At 44.2% G+C, this 14555-nt stretch overlaps 1 protein-coding gene across 1 annotated transcript in view; it reads right to left on the bottom strand.

Moving 5' to 3' along the window:
• Positions 1-14555, bottom strand: part of muc2.1 (mucin 2.1) — a 104945-nt gene that overhangs the window by 41609 nt on the left and 48781 nt on the right. Inside the window, exons 10-11 of the mRNA XM_072271360.1 lie at positions 10012-10122; positions 3683-3752 (exon numbers count right to left, since the gene is read on the bottom strand). Coding sequence (XP_072127461.1) covers positions 3683-3752; positions 10012-10122 — 181 coding nt within the window. The remainder of the gene's footprint in view (positions 1-3682; positions 3753-10011; positions 10123-14555) is intronic.

The raw sequence follows: 14555 nt of genomic DNA on the forward strand, positions 1-14555 counted from the left end.
TGGGATCCAAGGGGACCTTGCTTTGTGAATCCAGAATTGGCTTGCCCACAGAAGGCAAAGAGTAGTTGTAGACGGATCACATTCTGCATGGAGGTCGGTGACCAGTGGTGTGCCTCAGGGATCTGTTTTGGGATCCCTCTCTTCATGATTTTTATAAATGGCCTGGATGAGGAAATGGATGGATGTGTTAATAAATTTGTTGATGACACAAAGGTTGGGGGTGTTGTGGATAGTGTGGAGGGCTGACAGAGGTTACAGTGGGATATTAATTGGATGCAAAACTGGGCTGAGAAGTGGCAGATGGAGTTCACCCCAGATAAGTGTGAGGTGGTTCATTTTGGTAGGTCAAATATGATGGTAGAATATAATATTAATGGTAAGACTCTAGGCAGTGTGGAGGATAGAGGGATCTTGGGGTTCGAGTCCATAGGACACTCAAAGCTGCTGAGCAGATTGACTCTGTGGTTAAGAAGGCATACAGTGTATTGGCCTTTATCAACCGTGGGACTGAGTTCAAGAGCCAAGAGGTAATGTTGCAGCTATATAGGGCCCTGGTCAGACCCCACTTCTGTGCTCAGTTCTCGTCGCCTCACTACAGGAAGGATGTGGAAACTATAGGAAGGGTGCAGAGGAGATTTACAAGGATTTTGCCTGGATTGGGGAGCATGCTTTAGGTTGAGTGAACTGGGCCTTTTCTCCTTTGAGCGACGGAGAATGAGAGGTGACCTGATAGAGGTGTATAAGATGATGAGAGGCACTGATTGTGTGAATACTCAGAGGCTTTTTCCCAGGGCTAAATGGCTAACACGAGAGGGCACAGTTTTAAGGTGCTTGGAAGTAGGTACAGAGGAGATGTCAATTTTTATGCAGACTGTGGTGAGTGAGTGTGTGGAATGGGCTGCCGGCAACAGTGGTGGAGGCGGGTACAATAGGGTCTTTTAAGAGACTCCTGGATAGGTACATGGAGCTCAGAAAAATAGAGGGCCATGGGTAACCCTAGGTAATTTCTAGGGTAAGGACATGTTCGACACAGCTTTGTGGGCCAAAATGCCTGCATTGTGCTGTAGGTTTTCTATGTTTCTATTTTTCTACTTCGAGCCTCTGCCGTCTAGTTCTGGATATCCCCACCAGAGGAAACATCCTCTCCACATCTATTCTATCGAGTCCTTTCAACATTCTGTAGGTTTTAATAAGATCACCCTGTGTTCTTGTAAATCCCAGTGAGTACAGGCCCAAAGCTGCCAATGCTCCTCATATTTTAATCACTTCATTCCTGGAATCATCCTGGTGAACCTCCCCTGGATTCTCTCCAATGACAGCACATCTTTTCTGAGATATGGGGCCCAAAACTGTTCACAATACACCAAATGCAGCCTGACTGGTGAATTATAAAGCATCAGTATTGTCTCCTTGCTGTTATATTCTATATCCATTGAATAGACTCCAACACTTTCCCAACCACTGAGGTTAGGCTAATTGGCCAGAATTTCCTTTCTTTTGCCTTCCTCCCTTCTTCAACAGTGGAGTAACATTTGCAATCTTTCGGTCCCAATCAAGTGATTCTTGAAAGATCATAACCAATACATCCGTTATCTCATCAGCAACCTCTCCCAGAACTCTGGGATGTAGTCCATCTGGTCCAGGTGACTTATCCACCTTAAGATTTTTCAGTTTGCCTAGCACTTTTTCCTTTGTAATTGCAATGAAACTCACTCTTATTCCCTGACACTCACGGACCTCTGGCACACTGCTACTCACAAGCTGTGGCTTCACCTGCACCTATAATCCTGAGAGCCTTTCTTTGAATGGAATCCCACCCAACTTCAATGGAAAAAACCTGCTTGCATTTATTTAATCTATACCCCTCATAATTTTGTATACCTCTCTCAAATCTCCTCTCAATCTTCTATATTCCCAGGAATAAAGTCTTAACCTACGTAATCCTTCTTTATAACTCAGGTCCTCGAGTCCAGCAACATCCTTGTAAATTTTCTCTGTACCCTTTCAGCCTTATTTTTATATTTCCTGTAGGCCTCACCAACGTCCTGCTAACGCTCTCCCAATATTATAAATATATTATCTGCCTTTTTTTTTACTTATTTAAATATGTTAGATGATGATGATGATGTCGACTCAGGCCTGAGAGGCCAGTGTCGGGCATTTTTATGCCTTACAAGACACGGACTGGAAGGCTGTGTGGGGCGCCACTCCTCGCACAGACATTTCACTGTACAGTATTTTTCTCTATTTTACGAGGTCGAGTTGCGAGCTCGACACTCAACCCGGCACGGATGGAAAGCATACTCAGCAACGGCCCGACTGGATTTGAATCCGGGAACCTCCATTCTGGAGTCCAGTGCTGGTGTCACTGCACCACCAGCCAAGCGTTATCATCATCATCAAATATGTTAGACTATTGAGCAAAATGTCATCAGATTATTCAGATCACATTACTTCTTAATGTAAGAACTAATGTAGATGCCACCTGACAGACTCTGTGACAAATTCTGTACATCAGTGAAACAGTGACACAAGAGATTCTGTAGATGCTGAAAATCGTGAGCAACACACACAAAATGTTTAAGGAACTCAGCAGGTCAGGTAGTGTCTATGGAGGGATATCTACTGCCTGACCTGCAAGTTCCTCCTGTATTTTGTGTTTGCTATACTTTTAAAGTTCAAAGTACCTTTATTATCAGAGTATGCGTGCAGTATACAACTCTGAGATTCATCTTCCCCCAGACAGCCATGAAACAAAAAAACACCATGGAGCCCATTCAAAGAAAAAATCAAACACCCATCATGCAAAAACGGTACAGATCATGCAAATGGTAAATAACGAGTGAAAAACACAGAATGTAAAACATCAAACCACGGAGTCATTGAAACAGACAAGTTCAGTTCAGTTTAATTTAGTGCGGTCGTTTGTTGACTGCCGGCTGCAGAGCCAGCAGCTCTGATTAAGCCACAGAAAATAGCAGTAAAAAAAGGAGCAACCAGAAACTAGAAACACATATAACATGAACTGCAGAGTCCAACCACAAACTGCGATGATTAAACTTTGCCTAAGGCCCAAGACTCTGGCAGCATCAAGCAAGAGGGAGAGAGAGACTGGTCAAACACAGGCACCTTCCTGCGCCAGAATCGAGCAAGAAGGGAAGAGAGAGACCGATCCAATGCAGGCAGATGGCACTGAACACCTGCTTGCCTTCCGCACTTGTCCGCATTGATTTCAATCTTGCTTGATGCTTTAATTGGTGAAATGAGCAAGAAATGGAGTTGATCAAGAAGCTGCTGGCAGTACACTCCACCCAAAACCTCACCAAAATCCCACAGAGACAGCAAAGCATCAGATCACTTAATCTGCATTAAAACTCACTATCAAAGTGTAAATTACAGGTTCAAATTGCATGCAGTTTAGTAGCAGAATCATATTTGAAAGAAGAAGAAGTAAAACTAGTAGTTTTGTGAACCGTCTGGAGGACACAGCCCTTGGTCATGTTGTTGGCTGGCAGGCCTGATTGTTGCTCAATGAAACACCATATGTTGCAACATGTAAAGCATACAGTTCTCTACTTGTAGCAATATAGTAAAAACAGTTTCATTACTTCATCCGTCTCATCATACCTCAGATGATATTAAACAAAGTCCCTTTAACGGATTTCACCACAGTTGTTCTTACCTGTTACCAGAGGCAAAGTCACCTTAACACCATTCATGATAACATTTCCGCTATCTTTAAAAACGAGGATCTGAAAATGAAACCAATTATTACAAGTGAGTGTTGTATAATACAAATAGAAGATTTGAATTAATAGATTAGTTCTAACCTGCATTTCTAATTATAGAAATCTTGAATTATAGAGTTGTATAGGACAGAAAAGGGCTTTCCCATCTTACCCTGTCTACACTGATCCCATTTACCTGCATTAGAGGTCTGTAATCCTTCACTTTTATTCTTTCCAAGTTGCCTTTTACATAGAACATAGAATAGTACAGCACATTACAGGCCCTTCAGCCCACATTTTTGTACCGACCCTCAAATCCTGCCTCCCATATAACCCCCCATCTTAAATTCCTCCATATACCTATCCAGTAGTCTCTTAAATTTCAATAGTGTACCTGCCTCCACCACTGACGCAGGCAGTGTATTTCATGCACCAACCACTCTCTGAGTAAAAAACCTTCCTCTAATATCCCCCTTGAACTTCCCACCCCTTACCTTAAAGCCATGTCCTCTTGTATTGAACAGTGGTGCCCTGGGGAAGAGGCGCTGGCTATCCACTCTATCTATTCCTCTTAATATCTTGTATACCTCTATCATGTCTCCCCTCATCCTCCTTCTCTCCAAAGAGTAAAGCACTAGCTCCCTTAATCTCTGATCATAATCCATACTCTCTAAACCAGGCAGCATCCTGGTAAATCTCCTCTGTACCCTTTCCAAGGCTTCCACATCCTTCCTGTAGTAAGGCGACCAAGATTGGACACAGTACTCCAAGTGCTGCCTAACCAGAGTTTTATAGAGCTGTATCATGACCTCATGACTCTTAAACTCTATCCCTCGACTTATGAAAGCTAACACCCCATAAGCTTTCTTAACTACCCTAACTACTTGTGAGGCAACTTTCAGGGATCTGTGGACATGTACCCCCAGATCCCTCTGCTCCTCCACACTACCAAGTATCCTGCCATTTACTTTGTACTCTGCCTTGGAGTTTGTTCTTCCAAAGTGTACCACCTCACATTTCTCCCGGTTGAACTCCATCTGCCACTTCTCAGCCCACTTCTGCAACCTATCAATGTCTCTCTGCAATCTTCGACAATCTTCTGCACTATCTACAACACCACCAACCTTTCAGTCGTCTGCACACTTGCCAACCCAGCCTTCTACCCCCACATCCAGGTCGTTAATAAAAATGATAAAAAATAGAGGTCCCAGAACCGATCCTTGTGGGACACCACTAGTCACAACCCTCCAATCCAAATGTACTCCCTCCACCACGACCCTCTGCCTTCTGCAGGCAAGCCAATTCTGAATCCACCTGGCCAAACTTCCCTGGATTCCATGCCTTCTAACTTTCTGAATAAGCCTACCATCTGGAACCTTGTCAAGTGCCTTACTAAAATCCATATAGATCACATCCACTGCACTACCCTCATCTATATGCCTGGTCACCTCCTCAGAGAACTCCATCAGGCTTGTTAGACACGATCTGCCCTTCACAAAGCCATGCTGACTGTCCCTGATCAGACCATGATTCTTTAAATGCCCATGGATCCTATCTCTAAGAATCTTTTCCAACAGCTTCACCACAGACGTAAGGCTCACTGGTCTATAATTACCCGGACTATCCCTACTTCCATTTTTGAACAAGGGGACAACATTCACCTCCCTCCAATCCTCCGGTACTATTCCCGTGGACAATGAGGACATAAAGATTCCAGCCAGAGGCTCAGCAATCTCTTCCCTCGCCTCGTGGAGCAGCCTGGGGAATATTCCGTCAGGCCTCGGGGACTTATCTGTCCTAATGTATTTTAATAACTGCAACACCTCCTCTCCCTTAATATCAACATGTTCCAGAACATCAACCTCACTCATATTGTCCTCACCGTCATCAAGTTCCCTCTCATTGGTGAATACCGAAGTGGAGTATTCATTGAGGACCTCGCTCACTTCCATAGCCTCCAGGCACATCTTCCCACTTTTATCTCTAATCGGTCCTACCTTCACTCCTGTCATCCTTTTGTTCTTCACATAATTGAAGAATGCCTTGGGATTTTCCTCTACCCTACTCGCCAAGGCCTTCTTGCTCTTCTCAGCCCCTTCTTAAGCTTATTTCTTGCTACCCTATATTCCTCAATGGACCCATCTGATCCTTGCTTCCTAAACCTCATGTATGCTGCCTTCTTCCACCCGACTAGATTTTCCACTTCACTTGTCACCCACGGTTCCTTCACCCTACCATTCTTTATCTTCCTCACCGGGACAAATATATCCCTAACATCCTGCAAGAGATCCCTAAACATCGACCATATGTCCATAGTCCATTTCCCTGCAAAAACATCATCCCAATTTACACCCACAAGTTCTAGTCTTATAGCCTCATAATTTGTCCTTCCCCAATTAAAAATTTTCCTGTCCTCTCTGATTCTATCCTTTTCCATGATAATGCTGAAGGCCTGGGAGTGGTGGTCACTGTCCCCCAGATGCTCACCCACTGAGAGATCTGTGACCTCGCCCGGTTCGTTACCTAATACTAGATCTAGTATGGCATTCCCCCTTGTCGGCCTGTCAACATACTGTGACAACCTGCAAGGATATTGCTCCCCATCGAGCTCAGGTGCAACCCATCCAATCTGTACAGGTCCCACCTTCCCCAGAAGAGATCCCAATGTCCCAAAAATCTAAAACCCTGCTCTCTGCACCAACTCCTCAGCCACGTATTCAACTGCCATCTCCTCCAATTCTTACCATCACTATCACGTAGCACTGGCAGCAATCCTGTGAATGCCACCCTTGAGGTCCTGTTCTTCAGCCTTCTGCCTAGTTCCCGAAACTCACACTTCAGGACCTCATCCCTCTTCCTGCCTATGTCGTTGGCGCCAACATGTATCACGACTTCTGGTTGCTTTCCCTCTCGTACCAGGATGTCATGCACCCGGTCAGAAACATCTCGGACCCTGGCACCCAGGAGGCAACAAACCATGCGGGTGTCCTTCTCACGTCCACAAAATCTCCTTTTTACTCCCCTGACTATAGAGTCTCCAATGACGGCAGCTGTCCTCTTCTCCATCCTACAACTTCTGCACCACAGGGTCAGACTCAGTGCCAGAGGCCCTGCCACTGTGGCTCACACCTGGTCGGTCTTCCCCACCAACAGTATCCAGGACGGTAAACTTATTATTCAGGGGAATGGCCACAGGAGTGCTCTGCACTACCTGTCTACTCACCTTCGCTTTCCCTCCTCTGACTGTCACCCAACAACCTGCTTCTGGCAGTCTTTTCAATTTTATAATTGTATCTGACTCCATGAGTTCACTTGGCAGCTTGTTCCATGTAACCAATCCCCCCGTGTGAAAAACCTATCCCCTCAGGTCTACTTTAAACTTATCCCCTCTCAAATTAAACCTACTGTACTTCCTTGATTTATAGACATCCCTGCCCTGGGAATAAGACTACCCCTCTATGCCACTCTTAATTTTAGACATTTCTAAAGGTCACCTCTCAGCCTCTTATACTCCAGAGAGAATAAACCCAGCCGATTCAATCTTTCCTCATATCTACAGCCAGGCAACATTCTTTATATCTACAGTCCAAGCAACATTCTGGTAAATATCTTCTGCACTCTGTCAGTTCTACCAAAGCTTTGTACAACTGCAACATGACATCCCAACTGTTGTACTCAGTGTAAGGCAATATGAAGGCATTCATGCCAAATGCCTTCTTCACTACCCTACCGTCTGTGCCTCTCCTCCTAGGGAGCTATGGCCTCATGGCCTCAGTTCCTCTTGTATCTTAAAGTTACCTTCAGTCTGACCAACAAGAATGGCAAAGGTAATTAATGGGAAATACACAGCAGAAGGGGTAAGGGTGGTGAATTGAAAGGAGTAAAGTGAGACACATAAGGAATACGGATAAGAATCAATAATAAGGTGCTTTAAAAATAAGGCGGAAAATGATAGACTGAAGAGAGGGCGCAGTGTTCGATTGTAATGGAAATATTGGCTTAAATATTTTATTATGTGGCCTTTCCTTTCAAGGCTTTGTGTCCTGATGTGTTTGCAGTCTTTACAGGGATCATTGATGACTTGATAGAAAAAATTGTGCTACTATTAGGTCGATACATTTGGATCTGTGTGTTGTGTATACACACAAGGATTATGCAGTGTAGGCTGTTATTGTTATCAGTCCCTGTGCATTGATACTAGCCTGTCAAACATCACCATATATGTGCAAGGACACATTGTGTGAATTCTACACAGAAATTCGTGCGGAACCCCAGACTCTTCAGGTTAGTAGTCACCTAAGTTGTGTGACATTAGAAAAGTTGCTTGGACAGCACACCACAGGCTGAGGCAAAGGGTGCTTTCATTTTGTCATTAACATTTGGAAATTGTGGACCTTCTGTTGTTATGACTCCATTTTGATCAGCAGGAGAAAGGGGTGAAAAGAAAGGCTTGTATCTAGTGGAGGCTGAAGCAGATAAACTAAAGGATTATTCTTTATGTGTCTTCCTGATACAGAAGTTTGGTACCTGAAAGCTAAGTTTTTAAAAATAAATCATAATTGAGATTAGTCATCTGCTGTGACCTGGGTTTCACTTCTGGAGTGACATGCCTGATGTCACAGTAACTCTGAACATGTGCCTGAGGATCATTTCTGGTAGTGCTTCCTGTTGTATCAGTGTCACATTTACAGCCACTAATGCAACAGTGACTTCACAGATGCTGTCTACTCAAAGTGATGAGAGTTCCTTTGTTTCTCCTTGAGTAGCAAAAAGCAGGCAGTTTGGGTCTTCATAGTGGACTTTTCAATAGCTTTATAGGTTCCATACAGTAACCAGGGCTGTTCATAAAACAAAAGGCCTATACACTGCACGCAGATGAATCCTGCATATAATCAACATCAGACGGTTATGATGGTTGGTGTAATGAACCCAAGAAGCTTGTTAGAATAGTACTGTAGTTAATAATCTGGGTATCTGGATTCATCCTCCAATTTATCATCCACCACATCACTGTCCTATTAGCCAAATGAAAAATAATAACTTGCCAAAATTTCTTGCACACCACATGGAAGAGTCACTACCTCAGTCCAAGATAAGAACAGACATGAGCAGCAATTGCACATTTTCTGTCCCACCAGACAGTTAGTCTCCCTTATTGCCAGCCACACTATTTGGAAGTATATCAGCTTTATATATTTAGATTAGGTTAGATTATGAGGACACGCAGTCCTCTTTTATTGTCATTTAGTAATGCATGCATTAAGAAATGATACAATATTCCTCCAGTGTGATATCACAAAAACACAGGACAGACCAAGACTGAAAAACTAACAAAAATCACATAATTATAGCATATAGTTACAACAGTGCAACAATACCATAACTTGATGAAGAACAGGCATGGCACAGTAAAAAAGTTCAGTCTCTTGAATGTCCCACATCTCACGCAGACGGGAGAAGGAAGAAAACTCTCCCTGCCATACCCGACCACAGTCCGACTCTGAGTCATCCGAAAACTTCGAGCCTCTGATCAGCCCTCCGACACTGAGTACGGAGTACCATCTCTATCCGAATGATTCGACCTCAGCCTCGATCACCAGCAGCAGGCAAAGCTGGGGATTTTGGGGCCTTCTCTCCGGAAGATTCTCGATTGCCCAGTAACAGCGGCAGCAAACCAGCGTTTCAGAAATTTCTCCAGATGTTCCTGTATGCTTTCACGTCTGCCTCCATCAAATCAGAATTGTCCACGGCCCCTATTTGGGAATGTATTAGTACTCCCCTGCACTGATGCTGAATGACATCTGGAGTCATGTTGGTGACATTATGAGACTGCATGGCAGCAAACTAATCTTCAATGGAACTACTTTGTACTTTCAGTGAAGCACTCTTCTATTAGATGCTAATGTTGCGATAAAGCAAACACTATGGCTGTCAGGTGCTTCATCGTGATTAACTTCCTGACTCTTGAACTCAATGCCTCAAATAATAAAGGTAAGCATGCCCTACCTCTTCTTTACCATCACATCAATTAATATTAATGTTACTTCAATCATTAATGTAATGCATATTAAATTCCTAATATCAAATGTTAAAATCTGTGTTAAGTAGTATATATTAATATTGAAGAGAGGATTCTATAATAAAAAGAAAACAAGTAATGAAGTTGATGCAAGAGATTAGATGTCTGCATGATGAGATACTTCATAGCATAAACAGTAAGGTTATCAGAGGTAAATTGTAGGGGTGTCTATAGTTTAGTCTCATAACCTCTGAAAGAACTTACATTGTGCTTATGGTCTGTTGATAGCACCACAGTTTTTAGGCAGGTTTCAGTCGGTGTTGTTCCACAAGACACGATCTCTGCCAGTAAAGTATAATGTTGCTGATCACAATCCTGGTAACAGAACATTTTAGGTAGTTAATTCAGGTAGGTGGTACCCTAATGCGAGGTTTTATGATATCAAGTTTATATAAATTATACTTTTATTGCTTTATCTTTCATTTAACTGCATCAAATGCAGTTTAAAATACAGATAAACTAATTTAAGATATGCATTATGGCATTCTTGATGCTTTAACCATAGCAATCTGCCAATGGCTTTGAATATTCTAATTAGTATTTCAGTTACTTAACTTGTCATTTTCCCATAGTTCTTCCAGAAGTCAAGAACTGATGCTGTTCAAGTTATTTTCCTTATCTAAAAGACCTCAGATCTTTGATTGGATATGATTCAAGGGACAATCTGCCTCGGTCAAATAGAATTGAACAAACTATAGCAAATTGTTGTCCATTACATGCTGCCCAAACCTGTCCTCTTCACAATTGTATACAAACGTATTCTTCCTAGCAGAGCTTCTTGAAAACTAACAGAGAACCATAGAACCATAGAACTATAGAAACTACAGCACAGAAACAGGCCTTTTGGCCCTTCTTGGCTGTGCTGAACCATTTTCTGCTTAGTCCCACTGACCTGCACACGGACCATATCCCTCTATACACCTCCCATCCATGCATCTGTCCAATTTATTCTTAAATGTTAAAAAAGAACCCGCATTTACCACCTCGTCTGGCAGCTCATTCCATACTCCCACCACTCTCTGTGTGAAGAAGCCCCCCTAATGTTCCCTTTAAAATTTTCCCCCCTCACCCTTAACCCATGTCCTCTGGTTTTTTTCTCCCCTTGCCTCAGTGGAAAATGCCTGCTTGCATTGACTCTATCAATACCCATCATGATTTTATATATCTCTATCAAATCTCCCCTCATCCTTCTACGCTCCAGGGAATAAAGTCCTAACCTATTCAACCTTTCTCTGTAACTGAGTTTCTCAAGTCCCGGCAACATCCTTGTAAACCTTCTCTGCACTCTTTCAACCTTATTTATATCCTTCCTGTAATTTGGTGACCAAAACTGAACACAATACTCCAGATTCGGCCTCACCAATGCCTTATACAACCTCATCATAACATTCCAGCTCTTATACTCAATACTTTGATTAATAAAGGCCAATGTACCAAAAGCTCTCTTTATGACCCTATCTACCTGTGACGCCATTTTTAGGGAATTTTGTATCTGTATTCCCAGATCCCTCTGTTCCACTGCACTCCTCAGTGCCTTACCATTAATCCTGTATGTTCTACCTTGGTTGGTCCTTCCAACATGCAATACCTCACACTTGTCTGTATTAAACTCCATCTACATTTTTCAGCCCATTTTTCCAGCTGGTCCAAGTCCCTCTGCAGGTTCTGAAAATCTTCCTCACTGTCTACTACACCTCCAATCTTTGTATCATCAGCAAATTTTCTGATCCAGTTTACCACATTATCATCCAGATCATTGATATAGATGACAAATAACAATGGACCCAGCACTGATCCCTGTGGCACACCACTAGTCACAGGCCTCCACTCGGAGAAGCAATTCTCTACTACCACTCTTTGGCTTCTTCCATTGAGCCAATGTCTAATCCAATTTACCACCTCTCCATGTATACCTAGTGACTGAATTTTCCTAACTAACCTCCCATGCGGGACCTTGTCAAAGGCCTTACTGAAGTCTATGTAGACAATATCCATTGCCTTCCCTTCATCCACTTTCCTGGTAACCTCCTCGAAAAACTCCAATAGATTGGTCAAACATGACCTACCACGCACAAAGCCATTTTGACTCTCCCTAATAAGTCCCTGTCTATCCAAATACTTGTAGATTCTGTCTCTTAGTACTCCCTCCAATAACTTACCTACTACCGACGTTAAACTTACTGGCCTATAATTTCCCGGATTACTTTTTGATCCTTTTTTAAACAACGGAACAACATGAGCCACTTCTCCAATCCTCCGGCACTTCACCTGTAGACAGCGACATTTTAAATATTTCAGCCAGGGCCCCTGCAATTTCAACACTAGTCTCCTTCAAGGTCCGAGGGAACACCCTGTCAGGTTCTGGGGATTTATCCACTTTAGTTTTCCTCAAGACAGCAAGGACCTCCTCCTTTTCGTTCTGTACAGTTTCCATGATCTCACTACTTGTTTCCCTTAATTCCATAGACTTCATGCCAATTTCCTTAGTAAATACAGACGCAAAAAAACCTATTTAAGATCTCCCCTATTTCCTTTGGTTCCACACATAGCCGACCACTCTGATCTTCAAGAGGACCAATTTTATCCCTTAAAATCCTTTTACTCTTAATATACCTGTAAAAGCTCTTTGGATTATCCTTCACTTTGACTGCCAAAGCAACCTCATGTCTCCTTTTAGCCCTCCTGATTTCTTTCTTAAGTATTTTCTTGCACTTCTTATACTCCTCAAGCACCTTATTTACTCCCTGCTTCCTATACATGTCATACAACTCCCTCTTCTTCTTTACCAGAGTTGCAATATCCCTTGAGAACCAAGGTTCCTTATTCCAATTCACTTTGCCTTTAATTCTGACAGGAACATACAAATTCTGCACTCTCAAAATTTCTCCTTTGAAGGCTTCCCACCTACCGATCACATCCTTGCCAGAGAACAACCTGACCCAATCCACGCTTTTTAGATCCTTTCTCATTTCTTCAAATTTGGCCTTCTTCCAGTTAAGAACCTCAACCCTAGGACCAGATCTATCCTTGTCCTTGACATTAGTTGGGACATTAGTTGGCACTTCCTACAGATTTTGAAAGTAAAGGGAAAAAATAGAGGCTCCAACACCTCAGGGCATATTCAAAACCCGGACTCCAGCAACGACCATGGACACCTTCAAAGCGATTGCGCAACCACCAACTGCGACTCCAGCCTTGAACTCCAGGCCGGGTCTTTATGTGCTGCTGTTGTGTCTCCCGTCTCCCCTTCCCCCACCACTACTCTGCAACCCCGACTCCCTCAGATCCCACCTTCAGCTCCTGGGCCCTCAGAGGCTCCATCTTCCTCTCACCCCAATCCTCCCCTCTCCACCGACACCCCCAGCCTCCCCCCCCACCCCCCCCGATCCCAGCTCTCAAGATTCCAGACTTGAACTCCAGGCCGGGTCTTTATGTGCCGCTATTGTGACTCCCAGCTCCTGGGTCCTCAGAAGCTCCATCTTCCTCTCACCCCAACCCCCCCCCTTTCCATTGACACCCCCAGCCTCCCCCCTCCCCCCTCTGATCCCAGCTCTCATCTGTGCCGGGTCTTTACCATCCTCTCTGACCTTCAACTGTCGGAGGCAGAGCGCTCTGTCCTCAGTAAGGGCCTCACCTTTGTCCCCCTTCGCCCACACCTCAGCAACTTCCGTTTTCGCCATGATGCGGAACTTTTCTTCCGCCGTCTCCGTCTCCGAGCCTACTTCTTCGGCAAGGACTCTTCCACCCCCACCGATGACCCCTTCTCCCGTCTTCAACCCTCCTCTTCTTCATGGACACCCCGCTCTGGTCTTCTGCCTGCTCTGGATCTCTTTATCGCTAACTGCCGATGGGACATCAACCGTCTCGACTTCACCGCACCTTGTTCCCATTCCAACCTCACTCCTACGGAACGCTCTGCTCTCCACTCCCTCCGCACTAATCCTAACATTATTAAACCCGCCGATAAGGGGGGTGCTGTTGTAGTCTGGCGTACTGACCTCTACCTTGCCGGGGCACAGTGACAACTCGCGGATACCTCCTCTTATTTACCCCTCGATCGTGACCCCACTAAGGAGCACCAGGCCATTGTCTCCCACACCATCACCGACTTTATCCGCTCAGGGGATCTCCCATCCACTGCTACCAACCTTATAGTTCCCACACCCCGCACTTCCCGTTTCTACCTCCTACCCAAGATCCACAAACCTGCCTGTCCTGGCCGACCTATTGTCTCAGCTTGCTCCTGCCCCACCAAACTTGTTTCTGCATACCTCGACACGGTTTTATCCCCCCTTGTTCAATCCCTTCCTACCTATGTTCGTGACACTTCTCACACTCTTAAACTTTTCGATGATTTTAAGTTCCCTGGCCCCCACTGCTTTATTTTCACCATGGATGTCCAGTCCCTATATACTTCCATCCCCCATCAGAAAGGTCTCAAAGCTCTACGCTTCTTTTTGGATTCCAGACCTAATCAGTTCCCCTCTACCACCACTCTGCTCCGTCTAGCGGAATTAGTCCTTACTCTTAATAATTTCTCCTTTGGCTCCTCCCACTTCCTCCAAACTAAAGGTGTAGCTATGGGCACCCGTATGGGTCCTAACTATGCCTGCCTTTTTGTTGGGTTTGTGGAACAATCTATGTTCTGTGCCTATTCTGGTATCTGTCCCCCACCTTTCCTTCGCTACATCGACGACTGCATTGGCACTGCTTCCTGCACGCATGCAGAGCTCGTTGACTTTATTAAC

Source organism: Mobula birostris, chromosome 11 (assembly GCF_030028105.1).
Source record: "Mobula birostris isolate sMobBir1 chromosome 11, sMobBir1.hap1, whole genome shotgun sequence".
Taxonomy (NCBI): domain Eukaryota; kingdom Metazoa; phylum Chordata; class Chondrichthyes; order Myliobatiformes; family Myliobatidae; genus Mobula; species Mobula birostris.